Here is a 22,363-nt window from a genome sequence, read left to right as displayed (position 1 = left end):
GGGCGCCAATCATTCTCGCGAGATTTCCTTCCACATTTCCACCAGTGTGCCCTGCAAGTACGTACCCTGCTGCCCTTCGCAATATATCCTGTCACTTAAAAAGACGCAGGAATTCCTAGGAAGGACCCTAGGCCCTTTCGTTGCGGGGATATTCGTGTGATTTATTTTTATCGCTCTTCCCCGCCTGTATATCCTTAGGTTCTTTTATTTCGCGCAGATGTGCAAAGGATAATTCAGGCTAGATATTAGCGGTTGGAGAGAGAGAGAGAGAAAGAGAGAGAGAGAGAGAGAGAGCGGAAGGATTTAGAGAGAGATTGGGGAGAGGAAGTCGAGAGAAAGAGAGGAGAGAAAAAGACAGAAAGAAAGAGAGAGAGAGAGGGAGAGAGAGAGAGAGACACACACACACACACTCACACATACACAGAGTTATCACGGAAATTTGATGGCAAAAATTATGTGAGAAAATGACGATTGCGAGAGAGAGAGAGAGAGAGAGAGAGAGAGAGAGAGAGAGAGAGAGAGAGAGAGGAAGGATTTAGAGAGAGAGTGGGGAGAGGAAGTCGGGAGAAAGAGAGCAATAGCGAGAGAGAGAGAGAGAGATAAAAGGATTTCGCCTCTGGCAAAACTAAACATCTCTCTCAAAAAGGGAACAATGCACTCACATCGACATCCAGCATTAAAAGTTACCTTTGAGGATGAGCTAGACACTGAGGATCTCTTATATCGAGTTAATATCCGGGTGAATTGAAAAGATGAACATTGAATTCAAGGAAATTTCTACATTTAAGATACAATGAAAGTGGAACTCAATGAAAAGATGAAAAGAAGACATGGCTAACGAAGGGAAAGGATTTAACTGTAAAATATCAAACCACTAAGATTCCTGAAGAAAGGTTTAATATTTCTTCATGTCTTCAATTTGCAGTAACAACTCTCTCTCTCTCTCTCTCTCTCTCTCTCTCTCTCTCTCTCTCTCTCTCTCTCTCTCTCCGTACTGATAGAGGCAACGAAGCCGACCACGTGCACGTATAGCAGAACAGAATATGTTTTCTTAAAATCTGCACGAAATCACTGTTGACCTATATTATAAAGCTGCTGGTTAGTCAACTGCAATTGTTTACAGCTGGATAGGTGAACTAAAATAAGGGTAAGAATAAATATGATAAATAATAGACGAAAAGATTCGTATAATAACTTCTTCGTGAAACCGGTAACCATTATATCAGACTCATCAGAATCATCAGATATTTATTATGATCCATTAATCAATTTACAGTTAATCCTCTATGAGTTACAGCGCACAAGAAAAGCAAAATAATAACAAATGGCACAGCGTTATTAAAAAAAAAAAATGGCAGAATTCACAGAATTGATTTTATACAATATTCTTTCAATTCTCCTTGTGATTTGTCTTTCTGGCAAGCTGGTATTATAAAACAGCTGTCCAATATTCATCGTGCTGTAGGTCGACAACAGGTATACAGGTACGTTTCGTAGGTCGGGAACAGGCCGTAGTCGTCAGGGGTCTATCCGGTATTCCTTGTTTTTTCTTCTTTTCTGGTTTTTAAAGGCGTCTACATGTTTCGGCCACCTCGTTTGGCCATCTTCGGGACGGGATCGCTGAGTGCAATGGTCTGTTTCAGATGTATTCACGCTATTTATTGCATTCGGGTGGTTTATAGCCGTAATAAATGCCAAAAAAAGAAAGAAACAATCATGGAACCCACCAGTAGCAGAAGTTGGAAAAAGCAACATAAATAACAAATGTCATAGCCACAACAAATGCAAAAATAAATAAAAATAAAATAAAATAAAATATAAAGAAACAGTTATGGAATCCACTAGTAGCTCAGGTTGCAGTAACAGCAACATTTACCAAGGGAGTTCGTTAACGCAGACCATTTGATCTCGTTATTTTACTTGGGTCTCGTGTCGGGAGAAACCGGATATAAACGGCATTGAATTTAAGGTAAGTTACTCAACAAACAGAAAATACCCAGAAAAAAATGCATGAACTTGGCTCTGGGTCAGATTTCATGCTTAGGGAGCACCTTGGAAAGGGGTAAAACTATCCGAATCCAGGTAAAAGAAAAAGTCACAGGAATAAAGTCAAATAAAAACGTCAAAGAAAAATGTCCCAGACAACTAGTCACAGGAAAAAATTCACAGAAAAAATTCATAAGTAAAAAGTCACAAATAGTCACGGGAATAAAGTCACAGAAAAAAAAAGTCGCATTAATCTTTCCTGGATAGTGACCCCGAAGGATTTTAATCCGGTATGAATCCGCCTTTGTTTGTTTATTTGCATGGTGTTTTTACGTTGCATGGAACCAGTGGTTATTCGGCAACGGGACCAACGGCTTTACTTGACTTCCGAACCACGTCGAGAGTGAACTTCTATCACCAGAAATACACATCTCTCACCCCTCAGTGTAATGCCCGAGAATCGAACTTGCCACTGAGGCGTTACAGGCCCGGTGGGGATTACCCTAAAAACATAAACAAAATGCTGTAAATCAATGTGACTTATTGCTTTTCTCCTGCTGGTTTATTTCCATATTTCAAAAATGTCACTAAAACCAAAGAACAATAAATATCCACTGAACCAATGATGGCATCACATCCTCCAACCACATCCTCCACCCACAGACGGGATGCCAGGTCCTGCACATCCTCCTCCATTACTTCCTCGTCTCGAACTACTACTGGATGTTCTCAGAGGGACTCTACCTCCACACCCTGCTGGTGGTGGCCTTCGTCACGGAGGACCACATGATGAGATGGTTCTACCTGCTGGGGTGGGGAGCCCCGGCCATCATCGTCGCCGTCTACGCGGGTGTCAGGGGCACTTCTACGTCAGATACCCAACAGTGAGTATTAACCATATACCCACAGGGGTATGATGGAGTATGAGATACGGGTTTCTGGGGTTTCTGTACTTAGCGACTGTATGATCTTGCAATGATGATTGGTTTTATGTTTAAATGTATGAAGAAACGTTCGCCGGAATGTTATCTATGTGAATAAATGCACATAGTTACGCATATATACGATATAGTGTGTGTATGTATTGAAAAGTATGCCGTACTCAGTGACTTGGTTGTCTTGCAATGATGCTTAACTTTATATTCAACTGTATAAAGATTGCTGTGTTAATAGATACACATACATACACATTTGAGCAATTGCATACTTGCAGGTGTATGTGCCGAAAAGTACGTACAATCGACAAGAAAAGTGAAGATAAAGTTTTCTTAAATCTTCTGACAAATATTGCTCAATAATGCCACCCCTGGCAACTCTAGAAAGGGGGCGGAGCTTCAAATTGTGTTTGTTGATGTCTAGATTTCCAGTAACTTTAAACCATAATGTTTGTTGACTTCTAGATTTCCAGTAACTGTAAACTGTAGTTTCTGTAGTCCTATGAACCACACCTAGCATCTCTAGAAAGGGGGCGGAGCTTCTAAATCATGTTTGTTGACTTCTAGGTTTCCAGTAACTTTAAACCATAAAGTTTGTAGAGAAATCCTATAATCCTTTGGTAACAGCCTCTATAAAATGTAACTTGAATAAATCACCGTTGGATAACCCGCTTCGGCCATCTTCCATTCCGTCTCGTCTGGTTCAAATCACCATTGCGATAACCCACTTCATCCATCTTCTATTCCGTCTTTCTTCCCTCCCAGCTGCTGGATCGAGGAGAGCCACTACACCCTCCTCCTGTCCATCCCTGTCTGCCTGTCCATCCTGGCCAACCTGGTCTTCCTGATCAACATCGTGAGGGTCCTGGTGACGAAGCTGAGGGCCAACCACGTCCCGGCAGACACCAACGGCACCCGGAAGGCCGTGAGGGCCACCCTCATCCTCATCCCATTGCTGGGGCTCCACTACGTCCTCATGCCCTTCAGGTAAGGCTTCCGAAGTTCCGGTTGCAAGTTAGAACAGTCTTTTTTTTAGTATACATTAAGTTGTTTTTAGCATACACTAGGTTGTTCTTAGCATACACAAAGTGGTTTTTAGCACACACACTAAGTTGGTTTTTAGCCTACATTAATTTGGTTTTTAGCATACGCTAATTTGTTTTTCGCATACACTATGTTGGTTTCTAGCACAAATCAAGTTGGTTTTTAGCATATGCTAAGTAATTTTTAACATTCACTTAGTTGTTCTTAGCGTACACTAAGTTGATTTTTAGCATATATGAACTTGTTTTTAGCATACACTATGTTGGTTTCTAGCACACACTAAGTTGGATTTACCCTATGCTAAGTTGTTTTTAGCATAACTCTAAGTTTTTTAATCACGAAGTTGTTTCTAGCACACACTAAGTTTGTTTTTAGCATATGCTAAGTTGTTTTTAGCATACATTAAGTTGGTTTTTAGCATGCACTAAGTTGGTTTTTTCATACCCCTATTTGGTTTTTATCATAAACTAAGTTGGTTTTTAGCATATATAAAGTTGTTTTTAGCATACACTAAATTAATTTTCAGCATATACTAAGTTGGTTTTTAGCACATACATATATATATATATATATATATATATATATATATATATATATATATATATATATATATATATATATATATATATATATAACGCATATACATTTTCAAATATATATATATATATATATATATATATATATATATATATATATATATATATATATATATATATGAGTGTCTCTGCGTGTGTCCAAAACTGGTTGTATACTAGTACACAATTTATTGTATAAGCACTTGCTTAATCTATAAAAATATTACATGAAAGTCATCTTCCAAGCGACGAGAAATGTGTCATAATTATCTCCAACAGCTGACTCGATGACACATTAGAGCTAACGTACTAAGTAAACCGTTTCATCTTCATTTAGAAGACTTATGAACGCGGTCGCAGTCTGCATGGAGCAATTATAATGTAAATGCGTTGCTATACTCACGTCTCTCTGAATACGACAGTGAGCCATTTCGAAGAACTCAGGGCTGTTGAATATCCCGTAATTCATCAAGTGAAATTTCAACGAGTGAACTGGAATGACCTTAATTCCATGATTGCATTCAACTGCTTGGAATGTCTGAAATGTGGCTGGGGAATATTCCATATCTAAATATGGATTATTTTATTCTTAATTATTCATTTTCTTTTAAACTACCTTTTGTAGATCAGCATTTTCTTTGATATTCTTTTCCGAATGGAAGTCATAAAATCATATTAGTAGTCATGAAAATCTTGAAGTACTTGTTAAAGCGGGTTTAAAAGAAAAACTTTTTGAAAAACATCTCGTTCCAATTTCGCCTAAAAAAAAAAAAAGATAAATAAATAAACTCAGGTCGCTAACCTTAGAATTGGACATCGCGGTGTCTAGAACCATTTCTCGAGACCTGGAAACTCGAATAAGATTCGAGAACTGAGGATATTCGAGTTCGCTGATGCTTTTAATAACGCTCCATAAATTCCTCGCCTTGAAGTTCTCGACATTCATTAAACTAATTTTTTTTCTTTTTCTTTTAAACGGGTCACTTATTTAGGAACTTGGGTTCCTTTGTAAGGAGGTGAAACGCAGATGAGAGAGAGAGAGAGAGAGAGAGAGAGAGAGAGAGAGAGAGAGAGAGAGAGAGAGAGATAATAAAAAGAATTAATTATCAGAGAGAGAGAGAGAGAGAGAGAGAGAGAGAGAGAGAGAGAGAGATATTGTAGTGAAATATGAAAGAGAGAGAGAGAGAGAGAGAGAGAGAGAGAGAGAGAGGAGAGCGATAATGATAGAGAGAATACTATAATGAAATTTAGAGAGAGAGAGAGAGAGAGAGAGAGAGAGAGAGAGAGAGAGAGAGAGAGAGAGAGTTAATGATAAAGAGAATATTATAGTTAAATATTAGAGAGACAGACCGACAGAGCGATAATGATAAAGAGAATATTATATTGAAATATCAGAGAGAGAGAAGAAGAGAAGAGGAGAGAGAGAGAGACGAGAGAGAGAGAGAGGAGAGAGAGAGAGAGAGAGAGAGAGAGAGAGACTATTATACTGAAATATCAGAAAGACAGATAGACAGACAGACAGGAAGCAAAATATGAACATTCTTTCTCGACTGCAGTTTATTATTATCATACCCAGAAATATATTCCGAAGAATTCTAAAATGTAAAAACTAAATTTTTTTCTTAATTCTCCTCCCACAAAGGAAAGATATAATGCGAACACACTGAAAAAAAAACATTCACATTTAATGTTTGCACATTTTCCGACCATTTTAGCTCAGTGTTTACAAGTCCTTTCGATATGGGAACGATTATATGTTACGTGGCAAAGAGTTTGTATTCGCATCATAGATTGCCAACTTCACAACAACAACATTAGTAAGAAGTGCATCACCCGAGATTGTTGACACAGACACTTCTTGCAACCGCTAAAGGCATCCCTTTGCGACCCGGTAATGCTGCAAAGAGGCCAAAGGAAGTCGCAGAACTCAAAAGGCAACGAAATAAAGAATTCCGTTTCACTTTTAAGACGAACGACGGGACTTGGGTGACAACAGGAAAACACGATTGGGAAGGAAATAAAAAAAAAAAAAACTGTTTCCCGATTATATGGGATAACAAAAAATTCTTTTTTCCTGATTATATGGGATAACAAAAAATCCTTTTTTCCTGATTATATTGGATAACAAAAAATCCTTTTTTTTCTGATTATATGGGATGACAAAAAATTCTTTTTTCCTTATTATATGGGATAACAAAAAATCCCTTTTTCCTGATTATATTGGATAACGAAAAATCCTTTTTTTTCTGATTATATGGGATAACAAAAAATTCTTTTTTCCTGATTACATGGGATAACAAAACATTTTTTTTTCCTGATTATATGGGATAAAAAAAATCTTTTTCCTGATTATATGGGATAACAGAAAATTATTTTTTCCTGATTATATGGGAAAACAAAAAATTATTTTTTCCTGATTATATGGGATAACAAAAAATTCTTTTTTCCTGATTATATGGGATAAAAAAAATTCTTTTTTCCTGATTATATGGGATAAAAAAACATTCTTTTTTCCTGATTATATGGGATAAAAAAAATCCCTTTTTCCTGAATATATGGGATAACAGAAAATTCTTTTTTCCTGGTTATATGGGATAAAAAAAAAATTCTTTTTCCTGATTATAAGGGATAAAAAAAAATATTTTTTCCTGATTATATGGGATAACAAAAAATTCTTTTTTCCTGATTATAAGGGATAACAAAAAAAATTTCCTGATTATATGGGATAGCAAAAATATTTTTCCTGATTATGTGGATAAGAATATAAAATAATAACTTGATTTAAAAGATAATCATAAGAATCCATGACAGAATGAATAGTCTCCGAGACAGAAAATAAATAGATATAAATGTTATCGACGTAGTTAACTAGAAAAGCTAATAATCAAGTGAAATTTTAATCAAATGCCGGTCTAAGAAATATGTCAAGTAAATGTTGTCGACGTAGAATATGAAAAAAAAAAACTAGCAATCTGAAATTTAATCAAATACAAGTCTGACAAATATGTGAAAACGTAAGCTTCATAACCCGAATATTGTCCATAACCCGTTTAGTATTGTTCATTTAAAAGGATTTGAGAAGAAAGTAAAATCACAACCAATATGAAGTGGCTATATTGCAATCACGAGGCTTATCTCCACCCCCAGCTGTAGCCCTCTACACTCGGCTAATTACCATGTACGTAAGAATAAAGAGAGAGATGTAGAATAATTTAGCAGTAAAATTGGTACTATAGGGAATAATGTCCTTTTTTTATTTAATTCTTATGTATTTATTTATTTATCTATTATATACTTATTTATTTATTTTAATTTGTTTATTTATTTATTTATTTATTTATTTATTTATTTATTTATTTATTTATTTATTTATTTATTTATTTTTCATTGATATATTTATCTATTTACTTGTTTATTTATTTTTCATTGATTGATTTATTTTTTATCTACTTATTTATTTATTTATCTAATCATTTATTTATTTTTCATTTATATATTTATTAATTATTCTTCATTGATTGATTTATTTTATTTTTATTTATTATTTATTTATTTATTTCTTTTTGCAGACCGGCGCCGGGTTCCAGCGGGGAGTTGGTTTATCAGATAGTGTCTGCCCTCGCATCTTCATTCCAGGTAAAGTTCTCTCTCTCTCTCTCTCTCTCTCTCTCTCTCTCTCTCTCTCTCTCTCTCTCTCTCTCTCTCTCTCTCTCTCTCATTCTCTGTATACAGAAATGAACATATGCATTCATACATGCTCTATAAGTCAAAATAATTTGATCCTTTTTTTATCAGAAGTGCTCACCCTGTTCTTGGTGGTTTGTCTTTATGAAATGAATTTTTTTTCAGGGATTCTGTGTGGCACTGCTCTTCTGTTTCTGCAACAGTGAGGTATGTTTTGAATCATCTCGCCTGGGAGATAAAAGGAATGTGCTTAAGTGAATATTGTCAGAGTTACGAAATAACTCCTAATCTTTTGAATAAAATTGCAAAACACACACACACACACATAATATTCAACTTTTAAAAAGACGAGTGAAAACCATGACTTAGAACAAGTTTATCGTATTCATAATAATGTTCTATGAAAAGTACTTGCTCTAGGCCCCGGTACACTCACCCTCTTAAGAGGATTTTATGATATATATATATATATATATATATATATATATATATATATATATATATATAATATATATATATATATATATATATATATGTGTGTGGTGTGTGTGTGTGTGTGTGTGTGTGTGTGTGTGTGTACATATATATGAATATTCAGTTTCCCTCGGCTAAAATGTTACAGTTAAATATGAGTATAAAAATAGCATCTATAATCCTTTGACTTATATACATTTCGAATTCTTGCACATATTTTTTCCTGCTCAATAGTCAGTGCTGGGAGAACACAGCTAATCATAAAATTATACTAATTTTAATTACGTGTCGCTAAAGGTGGATTTTATTTAACAGTTGTTCGTTATATTATCAAAGAGCAGGATTATATTCAGAAAGCATTTTAATGCTTTAATCATGGAATAAGATTTGCAATACAACTTTAATCCTTGATAAAGAATTAATACTGAACTTTGGCAGGACCTTAAAAATGATAATATTAACCATATAAAACTGATACCAGCGATATTAACATAAGTAGCCGTAATAATATTATTAATAGCATTGGTATAAACATGATACTATAGTAGTTTCACATCAACCGTGCATCTGATGTCTAGGTCAGTCCCTTACGACGCTCCTGATTGGCTGTTGACGTATCCCTCAGGAGAGTTGGAACATACATCCTGCGTATGTGAACTCTCTCGAGAGACTGGTAGTTTCCAGCCCTGTGATTGGCTTATCAACAGCCAATCAGGAGCGTTGTAAGGGACTGGCCTAGACATCAGATGCACGGTTGATTTGAACTTACTATAGTAGGATGATATTAATAATGCTGAAATTTAATGGTACCTTAAATATGATAACATTAACCATATAAAACCAAGAAAAATTCCATCATTATAAGTAGCCGTAATAGTAATAGAGGCATAAGTATAAACATGAAATAATAATAATAATAATAATAATAATAATAATAATAATAATAATAATAACAATAATGATAATAATAATGATAAATACTCATTGTAGCATGAGTCCTAAAATGGAGTAACAAATCTATTGAGATCAAATCGGTACCTTATTCTTTTACTTGTATCGTTATCATTTCTTTCATTCCCATGTATTCCAATGTCAGTGCTAAAAATTCGTATTAATTAGAAATTCAATACTGTTATCGTTATCATGACCATTTACTTTATAAACATTCTTATTCTTTTCTTCGACATTATTATTCTAATAATTACTTTATTAAAAGTAATGGCTACTTCAGCAGCGTTGCACTTGTAGAGATACATCTCTATTTTCCGAATAGCGGCTTTTTCCGTGATACTTAAAACAGGCTAGTAGAGCGCATATAGAGGTCATGATCAAATGCAGGGTCAAATTCGGTGTATATATTTGAATTTTACAGATAAACTGTGATATCATAGTTTATCGGTAAAATTCAAATATATACTACACCGATTTTTACCCTGTATTTGATCATGACCTCTACTAGCCTGTTTAAGTAGCACGGAAAAAGCCGCTAATCGGGAAATGGAGAAGAATCTCTACAAGTGTAAAGCTGCTGAGGTAACCATTACTTTTAATAAAGTATGCTTGAGAGAGGGTCTGCTTCCTAAGTGCAATAATAATTACTCTTGTCTTTTATCATTCATTTTCCAGGTGACAACGGCTATCAAAAAGAGATGGGTTCAGTACCAGTTCATACACGAACGACCTCGTTTTACTCAGTCCGCCTCATGTGCCTTGCCTGTAAATGTAAGTTGAAGACACAAATAGCCTAAAAAGCATGCTGATTTTCAGACACCAATTAACCACAATCTCATGCTGATTTTCAGACACCAATTGACCACAAACGCATGCTGATTTTCAGACACCAATTAACCACTAATGCATGCTAATTTTCAGACACCAATTAGCCACAATCTCATGCTGATTTTCAGACACCAATTGACCACAAACGCATGCTGATTTTCAGACACCAATTAACCACTAATGCATGCTGATTTTCAGACACCAATTAGCCACAAACGCATGCTGATTTTCAGACACCAATTAACCACAAACGCATGCTGATTTTCAGACAAATCAAATAACCAAAAATTTGCAAATGCAAAATGCAATTTTCAGACACCAATTAACCACAAATGCATGCCGATTTTCGAATACACCAATTAACCACAAATGCATGCCGATTTTCGAATACACCAATTAACCACAAACGCATGCTGATTCTCAGACACCAATTAACCACAAATGCATGCTGATTTTCAAGGACACCAATTAACCACAAATGGATGCTGATTTTCAGACACCAATTAACCACAAATGCATGCTGATTTTCAGACACCAATTAACCACAAATGGATGCTGATTTTCAGACACCAATTAACCACAAATGCATGCTGATTTTCAGACACCAATTAACCACAAATGCATGCTGATTTTCAGACACCAATTAACCACAAATGCATGCTGATTTTCAGACACCAATTAACCACAAATGCATGCTGATTCTCAGACACCAATTAACGACAAATGCATGCTGAAATTCAAGGACACCAATTAACCACTAATGCATGCTGATTTTCAGACACCAATTAACCACAAATGCATGCTGATTTTCAAGGACACCAATTAACCACAAATGGATGCTGATTTTCAGACACCAATTAACCACAAATGGATGCTGATTTTCAGACACCAATTAACCACAAATGGATACTGATTTTCAGACACCAATTAACCACAAATGCATGCTGATTTTCAGACACCAATTAACCACAAATGCATGCTGATTTTCAAGGACACCAATTAACCACAAATGGATGCTGATTTTCAGACACCAATTAACCACAAATGCATGCTGATTTTCAGACACCAATTAACCACAAATGCATGCTGATTCTCAGACACCAATTAACGACAAATGCATACTGATTTTCAAAGACACCAATTAACCACAAATGCATGCTGATTTTCAGACACCAATTAACCACAAATGCATGCTGATTCTCAGACACCAATTAACGACAAATGCATGCTGATTTTCAGACACCAATTAACCACAAATGCATGCTGATTTTCAGAGACACCAAATAACCACAAATGCATGCTAATTTTCAGACACCAATTAACCACAAATGCATGCTGATTTTCACAGACACTAAATAACTACAAATGCATGCTGATTTTCGAATACACCAATTAACCGCAAACGCATGCTGATTCTCAGACACCAATTAACCACAAATGCATGCCGATTTTCAGACACCAATTAACCACAAACGCATGCTGATTCTCAGACACCAATTAACCACAAATGCATGCCGATTTTCAGACACCAATTAACCACAAACGCATGCTGATTCTCAGACACCAATTAACCACAAATGCATGCTGATTTTCAAAGACACCAATCAACCACAAACGCATGCTGATTTTCAGACACCAATTAACCACAAATGCATGCCGATTTTCAGACACCAATTAACCACAAACGCATGCTGATTCTCAGACACCAATTAACCACAAATGCATGCTGATTTTCAAAGACACCAATTAACCACAAACGCATGCTGATTCTCAGACACCAATTAACCACAAACGCATGCTGATTTTCAGACACCAATTAACCACAAATGCATGCTGATTTTCAAAGACACTAAATAACTACAAATGCATGCCGATTTTCGAATACACCAATTAACCACAAACGCATGCTGATTCTCAGACACCAATTAATCGCAAACGCATGCTGATTTTCAGACACCAATTAACCACAAATGCATGCTGATTTTCAGACACCAAATAACCACAAATGCATGCTAATTTTCAGACACCAATTAACCACAAATGCATGCTGATTTTCAAAGACACCAATTAACCACAAACGCATGCTGATTTTTAGACACCAATTAACCATAAACGCATGCTGATTTTCAGACACCAATTAACCACAAACACATGCTGATTTTCAAAGACACCAGATAACCACGAACACACACTTATTTTTCAAAGACTCCAAATAACCACAAATGCATACTGATTTTCAAAGACACCAAATAACCTCAAACTCATGCTGATTTTCAAAGACACAGGGTAACCACAAACGATTGCTGATTTTCAGACACCAAATAACCACAAATGCATGCTTATTTTCAAGGACAGAGTAACCACAAACACACACTTATTTTTCAAAGACATCAAATAACCACAAACGCATGCTTATTTTCAAACACCAAATAACCACAAATGCATGCTGATTTTCAAAGACACCGAGTAACCATAAACTCATGCTGATCTTCAAAAACCCCACTAACCTGAAACTCATGCTGATCTTCAAAGACACCAATTAACCACAAACTTATGCTGATTTTCAAAGACACCAAATAACCACAAACGCATGCTGATTTTCAACGACACCAAAAATGCACACTTATTTTCAAAGACCACAAATAATCAGTAATGCACGCTTATTTTTCAAAGACACCAAATAACCACAAACGCATGCTGATTTTCAAAGACACCAAATAATCACAAACGCATGTTGATTTTGAAAGACACCGAGTAACCACAAATGCGCGCTTATATTCAGAAAAGAATGGTTGCATTTAGAGCAATAAGTAAAGCTGCACTTATTCACATGCCAAATGTGCTTCTAAAAGAACTGGAGTGTTGGCGTGTAATGTTTGTAATGTTAGAGGCGCTATAGCCTTATTTACAAATAGAAAACGCATTCATTATATTATGTTATTCACTCAATACTAAAATATCTCGACCGGTTTATATTGAAATGTATTTCTTATCAAATAAAGCTCGCCAATGTTTCCTCACTTAATACTCAAATATCTCGAGATTTCTTTAAACGACTAATTTATATCGAAATGTATTCTTATTGAATAAAGCCCTTCAATATTTTTCCTCAGCATTTTTCTAATCAGAAAAATATATTATTGATTATCATTCTAGGTTATACATCATATGTAAACATTTGCTAGATGAATAAGAATTTAAATAATCAGTGATGTTCTGGAAATAGGTCAAAGGAAATAAAGTACTCTTTTGGCAACTACCACTTCAACAAGCAAAAGGAGACAAAGTGGAATCATTCGTATCACCTTTTTCCTTCCACAGGGCGTGTGTAAAAAGCCAAACAAGGATCTACGTAAATTCTTTCTCCGGCGTCCTTTCCTGGGGTTAAAATCCCAACAGGACAGCCATCATCACCAGCCCCCTACGCAGCATCACCTGAGATCTCGGGACGTTCCAGTGGCGACCATAGGGGCCGCTGGATCTACCAGCTGGGGCTGCGTGGTGGTGGAGTCCCAACCAACCCAAATGGGCCCGTTGTACCCGGGGGCAGACGAACCCAGCAACGAAGACAAACACAAAGTGCAGGTAGAGTGTAGGAGCCTCGAGATGAAGCCTTACCCGAGGGCTTTCGAGGCCAATGCCAACCGCGAAGTTGATAGGCAACTGAAAACGTTCGCGGAGACTCACTCCCTTACGTCTCCTCACCTCATCCCTTTGACCTCCTCCCGAGGGAGCAACTGGGAGCCGCTGCCTTCGGAGGGAGGCTGCAACCACAGCCACTTCGCCGACGACTCCTCCACCTACGAGATGAAGCACGACATCACGGAGGAGAGCATCATCGACGAGGAGGAGGAGGAGGAGGAGGACGAAGTCTTCGGAGTTGATAATGGCTGCTCCCGCACCAAAGTGGAGAGCTACCTGACGGACAGGAGGGACAGCAGCCTCCTGAGGGCTGGTCTGAGCACCGAGACGATCATGACCAGCGACGAGCTCAAATTGGACGGGGACCAGGAACCCGCTGAGGCGTCTTGGACAAGTCCGGATGTGGATGAACGAGCGAGGAAAACAAGTTCCATTGACAATCCTCCTAATGAGTTTTCTCATAACGAAGTGACAGTACGACCCTGTGTTGGAGGTAACGGAAATTTGCCTCAAGTCACAAATACCTCAACTCATCAAAGTCACAAAGACCTCATAATCATGACTGCGAGACAAGACGATAAACCCACAGGTTATTTGGGCGATCTAACACAAACTACTGACTATGGCTCCCAGGAAAACGAAAGTTAGCGCCTACATTAATCTAGAGTTTATAAAAGGGGTAAACATTGTAATATGGAGCGAACATTTTAATGAACTAGTGAAACGTGAACAATGAAAGAGATATATTTCTTTTCCTTTTAAGTATGACCAGTGTTGTTACGTTAAACGGCAAACTTAAAGCTAAGTTCATAGAGATATGGACTAAGCGCCAAACTTTGCCGAATGAACGAAACCGAGAAGTATAATATATTACCTTTCAGACTTCAAATGATATTTCAAGAGAGAGTGACAGAAAGAAGTGAATCTATGAAAAAAAAACAGAGTGAGAGTCATGTTACAGGAAGTGTGAAGTTTAATGCGACTACGGTACATTTCCCTTACTTGAAGTTAACTATACTGAGTTGGTTACCAGACCACTGAGCTGGTTAACAGCTCTCCTAGGGCTAGCCCAAATGATTGGATTTTTTTTTTTTATGTGGTTAGGAACTAATTGGTTACTTGGTAAGGGGACCTACATACAGCTTATTGTGGGATCCGAACCACATTATATCGAGAAATGAATTTCTAGTCACCGAAAATAAATTCATGAGGTTCCGCGTTGACGGCAGCGGGGAGCGAACTCGGCGCTGCTCTAATATCTCGCGGAGTTTTTCTCGTAAATCTATGAAATAATCATAGGAAATGCCGTGGAAATTGGTCGTAGTCTATAGTAAATAAAAAATCGGTCACTTCATTCTAGTATCATATAATGAATTAGTATTAAAAATTCTTCTGAAAATGATGATAAAACAAATTCGTGCCATTTAATAAGGAAAATAAAATCGGGATAAAGTAAGACATGAAATACTCACAGTCATCTGATAAAAATAAAATTTATCTATTTGATATGAGAAACAAATCGTTCATTATTTGGAATGATAATAATAATAATAATAATAATAATAATAATAATAATAATAATAATAATAATAATAATAATCATAATAATAATAATATAAGTATTATTATTATTATGATTATTATTATTATTATTATTATTATTATTATTATTATTATTATTATTATTATTAATATCTTTAATTGTATAATTCTCTGGTAAAAAAGCATTCCATTTTTTTATTCCATGAAAATAATGGAGAAGCAAAACAAAAAATAGCGAGGTCAGTTTTTTCTTTTTATAAACACTGACAACTGAAAATTAACGATTTTCCAACACGACATAGCAACATATGTATGTATCACCTAATATGTGACAACAAAAAGGAATAAATGAAACCGTCAACTTTAATCTTTAAGCCTCAGAATAACTAATTTGTAAGAAACGGAATCAAACGGAAATGCTCAAGCGACACATTATAGGAAACGAGATTTTTAAAAAGTTTTGCTTCTATTAAGTTTATTGAGAGAATAAACATTCCTTCCTAGACAGGCAACGTATTTGGTAAAAACAAATAAAAGTTACAACCGATCGAGACGAATCTTTACACATGCAAACATTAAACTCATGCACATATAGAAATATATATAAAGTGTGTATGTGTGTGTTTGTTTACTACGAACGCCTAATAAACCAAACATTGTGTCACCACAGGCAAGTTTTTACACAATGGGGACAAGTCCTTCGGATTGGTAAATAATTATTTCATGAAGAATACGACTTTTATGTCAATTCTTTCTTTTCTGATTTTTTCGTTTCTGATACAGATAAACTGGCCGCTCAATATGCAACGCGGGCGTTGCAGCGCAAAAACACTGGTGGCAAAAGAGCTTTATTTTATTCCCCTGTAAGTTCAAATCATTAATTTATTCTCTCTCTGTTTACACAAGAGCAAAATTGGTAGCACTGCAAGACTGCCAAGTTTTCTCAACGTGCTATAGTAGATTCACATCACCGGTGCATCTGATGTCTAGGCCAGTCTTTTACGACGCTCCTGATTGGCTGTTGATAAGCCAATCACGGGGCTGGAAACTGTTAGTCTCTCTCAAGAGTTCACATAGGCAGGATTTACGTTCCACCTCTCCTGAGGGATACGTCTTTCAAAAGCATACCTCAGGAAAGGTGGAACATACATCCTGCCTATATGAACTCTCGAGAGAGACTGAGAGTTTCCAGCCCTGTCATTGGCCTATCAACAGCCAATCGGGAGTTTCATAAGGGACTGGCCTAGACATCAAATGCACGGCTGATGTGAACCTACTATAGTACATCTTAGCTTAACCAGACCACTGAACTGATTAATTACCGGCTCTCCTAGGGCTGGCCCGAAGGATTAGATATTTTTACGTGGCTAGGAACCAATTGGTTACCAAACAACGGGACCTACAGCTTATGGTGGGATCCGAACCATATTATATTAAGAAATAAATTTATAATCACCAGAAATAAATTCCTCTGATTCCACGTTGGCAGAGCGGGGAATCGAAATCGGGAATACGAATCGGTAGGCGAGTTCGTAAACCACTGGCCCAACGAGGAATTTCAACATACCAGTGAACCAATACCTTATATTATACCGACCTTCTGCATTATACATTGACCAGAGGGGTTACTTTACCTGGGCTATGGCCCTATCGATGTCCTTAAGGGTTCGATAAGGGGAAACGTGTCACTGCGAAGGATCTCTGGTATGGGACCCTTCCTTGAATATGCATTCGCAGACTGCACCATGAAATGGACTCAAACCAATGAAGTTTACTGGGCAAGTAAATAATAGAGGCTTTACGACTTATATGAAATTTTAATGAAATCGGAACTTGGGGCACTGCCTACATTTCTAAGAAGCTTCCTTCCTACAGCAGCCGCTAAAGGGACAATTCCATTTCCATTTCTAAGAAGTTTCCAATACAGCTGAGCCGCCGCTGGAGGGATTATAACATAGAAAACGGGAACTGCGCGAGGTACTCGTTTACAAATGAAATGTGTTCCCTTCTCTGATAACTTTCCAATATTCGACAGAAAACGGCAAAATACGCGAAATACTCAGAGTAATTCTTTCTCTGTATCTTCCCTAATTGGAAAAGGTATACATCTCTGTCCAAATCCAATTCTTGTGGTTTGTTAGGACTATTCCACAGAAAACGGGAAGTACGCGAAGTATAGTACTCGGTTACATACGAAGAGTGATTCCTTCTCTGATAACTTTCCAATATTCGCCAGAAAACATCAAAATAAGAGAACTACTCAATCGCTAGCAGAGTCATTCCTCCTCTGTAACTTTCCCAAATGGAAAATGGTATAAAACTCTATTTAAATCCATTTCTTGTGGTTTGTTAAGAAATTTCTGAAAGGACTCGCTTTACGTTAAGGGACCAAGAAAATTCCGCATATCTTATTATTGCTATGGCTTTTTTTTTATCTTAGAGCATGGCTTGTACACTCTTATAGGTGAATGTTTCAAAATATTAAATTTCTTATTGTCCGTGTAATTCCTATAAAGCGAAGGAAGTGTAATTAAGAATAACAGAGAAGAGGAAGCAATACAATGTATACTCGTACCTGGCGAACTCGACACTCGTTAACTATGTACGTTCAGTCACGTCACTTTTACACATGTAAAGTCGATTTCATTCATATGGACATTCATACTTTCATTCCAGTGAGTTTTAAGTAAGTATCTGCTCATATCACTGTAAAGGTTAAGCATGTGCGTGTAAATAGACTTCGTATATACGTGTTATTCTCGTCATTATGAGTGAGAGGTGTGCAGTGAGAGAGAGAGAGAGAGAGAGAGAGAGAGAGAGAGGAAGTCATTGGCCCTCACGAATCCCTTTCCTTCAGCGCTGCAACATTGGGGGTGTTGCTTCCCTAAGTGTTTCGTGATGAGCCAATAATAGTCACGCTGACAAATAGTACCACTGCTAAATCTATGTCTTCTCCTCTCCTCGTCCTTCCCTTCTTCCATCGTCGTGTTTTTTCTCGGAATCTCTTTTCTACGGACATTATTTTGATATACAGATCGCGAGAAGGAGGACCAGGGGACCCTGGTGACCATGGCCAGATGCTGTCGTGTCCAAATTTCGATGTCGATTCGTGTGCGTGCGCGAGAGTATATACGTGTGAATATCTAGTCATGGCGCCCCGGGGAAGACTTGTGCGCATGCGCGTTTTCTAGTTCCGTCGTATATCTTTAAGACAAGAGTACTACGTCACTATTAATGTTGAATGTTAAATAAACGATGAATATATATTTTATGGCGTTCGTGACTGTAATTACGTCGTTGCGTCTACGCATATTACTGAATATATGACGATCTCAATAAAAATAGAAATAGTCAGGTTATTTTTATTCCACCTAAAGTGTTCAAAGGAGTCATGTTAAAAAAAAAAAGTTGGTAAACGAGTAAATTAATAAAAGAAAATTTATATTGCTGTTATGAACGACAGAAAAATATTACACATTTATAAAGTAAACTAAAAAGTTGAAGAGAAAAAAAGATATTTTGTTTTTTATCCAAATTTGAAATTTTTGTTAGATACGACCTTCCTGAAAGAAAACTATTAAAGTAAGCTCATAGTTATTTCATTATAAGAGTTACGAAACATATCCTTCGGTGGTAAAGAGAACAGTCATACTTTTTATCTTTTGAAAACAAAAAAGATGCAAATAATTTGCATACCAGTCTTCCAAATAATTAAATGGTTAAAAGGTTCTCTCTATTATTCTATTCGTGGCGTACATAATATAACAAAAGTAAAATGCTATTTAAGTAGAGTGTAGTTTTGCAGCTGGCACTGATATGCAATCAAAAGCAACTGCAAAAAGCGCATTGCTAGGAAAACACCTTATAGCAATCATTGTCAACGGCAAAAATTGAATAATATTAAAAAAAATTCATAACAGAAATCAATATTTTGTGGTCTAGTAGGCTGGCAATCAAGAACCGGTCCTCAGATTCAGCAAAATGAAGAAATAATTACACCAAGAAGACTCTAAGTTCCCGGTACACATACGCCCAATTATATTAGAATCTGATGCGTCTGAGGGCATATTACAGCGATCCACTTGGGAGGGATGGTTCAAAGACCTATTAAAGCAAGCCATTAAGGAAGGCTGGTTCAAAGACTCATTATTACAGCAATCCACTTGTGAAGGTTAATTCAAAGACTTATTACAGCAACCCATTAGGGAAGAATGGTTCAAAGACCTATTACATCAAGCCATTAGGGAAGGATGGTTCAAAAACTTACTATTACAGCAATCTATTAGGAAAGGATGGTTCAAAGACATTACAGCAATCAACTTGGGAAGGCTGATTCAAAAACTTACTATTACAGCAATCTATTAGGAAAGGATGGTTCAAAGACATTACAGCAATCCATTAGGGAAGGATGGTTCAAAGACCTATTACAGCAAGCCATTAAGAAAGGATGGTTCAAAGACATTACAGCAAGCCATTAGGGAAGGTTGGTTCAAAGACTTCTCATGAAATAAGAAACAATCCAAGTCTTGGAGAAATTAATGAAATTCGCGATCGATACAAAAAAACTTGTATTAAAAAAAAGTACTGAGAGTATCATGAGTTTTGAATTGGAGAAAAGAATCCACAATTATGTATGGTTACTATATCAGATCGTTCCTGGATAGTGACCCAAAGGAGTTTTAAACCGGTATGTATCCAACTTTGCTGCGTAATTAGTATAAGTCCGTTGCGGATTACCATAAAAAACCTAAACAAAAGCCTGTAAATATCATAAAGATAATACCCCCAAAGAAATATTAGTTCTACATAACGACCCCCCAATACCCTTGGGGGTCACTATCTATGAAAAACTCGAAAATTTTATTGAGAGCTTTCGGGAATCTGCTTCAATATATATATATAGATATATATATATATATATATAATATATATAGTATACATCTATATAAATATATATACATATATGATATATATATATAGAGATATATATATATAGATATATTTATTATAGATATATATAGTATATAGATATAGATATAATATATATATATATATATACATAGTACATATATATACCATATCATATATATACATATACATATATATATCTATATATTAAATCTAATCTATATTTATATCTATATCTATATATATTGATAGATATTATATATATATATTTATATAATTATATATATATATACTATATATATATATATATATATATATATATATATATATATATATATATATATATATTATATATATATATAATGTATAATACATAGGAATTATACATAAGTTTGACTCAGTTTAGTGTCATGTAAAGAGCTGAAAATGATAAGGTTCTTTCAATATTCCTGTCACCAAACAACATACCTGTGACCAAATCATAAAGAATTTTTATTGCACAAGTTTATATAAATATAATTTAGTGACATATAAATAAATATACGTTATATATATATATAGATATATATATATATATAGATATATATTATAATATACACCACAATACCATATACATATATAAATAGATAATATAGATAGAATATATATATATATTTGAGATATTATACAATTATACTTATATAGTATTTATCCACACATTACATATATATATATAGATAATATATAGATATATAAGAATATAGAGAATATATATATAACTATAACGAACTATTATAATAAATATATAATGATATATATATATATATATATAGTTATATTATATATATAGTTTAGATAATATAGATATATATATATATATAAAGATATATTATTTATAGAAATATTATATTTATATATATGTATATGTATCATAATTAATGTTATAGGTCTATAATATGTATGTGTATATATATGTGTATATATAATGATATATACAATAATTATAAACAATATATATATAGTATATATAATATATATATATATACTATATATACATAATCTATATACATATATATATATACTATATATATATCGAATATAGTATATCATATATAAATAAATATAATATATAGTAATATTATATATATATATATATTAACATTATATATATATATATATATATATATGTATGTATTATATGATGTATAGATTATAAAGTATATATTATTATATAATAAATATATTATTTATTTATAAATAACTATATTTAATTATATAGTTATTAGGTATATATATGTATAATTGTATATATATGTATGTGTATATAGATAGTATCATATACTATAGATATATAATTTTTTAATTTAATGTTATCATTTTTTTTAAAATATTAATTTTTTTTTTTTTAGATACATATATATATGATATATAAACCTAGAATATAGGATGGATGTATATATGTGTATATATGTATGTAGATATGTGTATATATAAGATATACTATATATATATATTATATATCTCTATTTATTTATATATGTAACTATATAGTTATATATATATATATATAAAATAATATAATATTTATATTAAATATTATATTTATATTATATGTTTTTTTTAAATTTATGTTATATATTATGTATATGTAATGATATATGGATGTGTATATATATGTTTGTTAATATATATAATATATATAGTAATTACATATATATATATTATATATTATTATAGATATATATATATATATATAAATATACATGTAATGGTATATGTGTATATAATGTATGGTATATATGTGTACTATGTCAT

At 34.6% G+C, this 22,363-nt stretch overlaps 1 protein-coding gene across 1 annotated transcript in view; it reads left to right on the top strand.

Moving 5' to 3' along the window:
- The window catches only part of LOC135207418 (uncharacterized), a 27,212-nt gene extending 11,579 nt beyond the window's left edge, over positions 1 to 15,633 (top strand). Inside the window, exons 4-9 of the mRNA XM_064239145.1 lie at positions 2,650 to 2,870; positions 3,687 to 3,908; positions 8,110 to 8,176; positions 8,390 to 8,431; positions 10,325 to 10,420; positions 13,799 to 15,633. Coding sequence (XP_064095215.1) covers positions 2,650 to 2,870; positions 3,687 to 3,908; positions 8,110 to 8,176; positions 8,390 to 8,431; positions 10,325 to 10,420; positions 13,799 to 14,767 — 1,617 coding nt within the window. The 3' untranslated portion in view covers positions 14,768 to 15,633. The remainder of the gene's footprint in view (positions 1 to 2,649; positions 2,871 to 3,686; positions 3,909 to 8,109; positions 8,177 to 8,389; positions 8,432 to 10,324; positions 10,421 to 13,798) is intronic.
- Positions 15,634 to 22,363: the final 6,730 nt, after the last annotated feature.

This window comes from Macrobrachium nipponense, chromosome 32 (assembly GCF_015104395.2).
Source record: "Macrobrachium nipponense isolate FS-2020 chromosome 32, ASM1510439v2, whole genome shotgun sequence".
Lineage (NCBI taxonomy): Eukaryota > Metazoa > Arthropoda > Malacostraca > Decapoda > Palaemonidae > Macrobrachium > Macrobrachium nipponense.
This window is presented reverse-complemented; position numbering and strand designations above follow the sequence as displayed.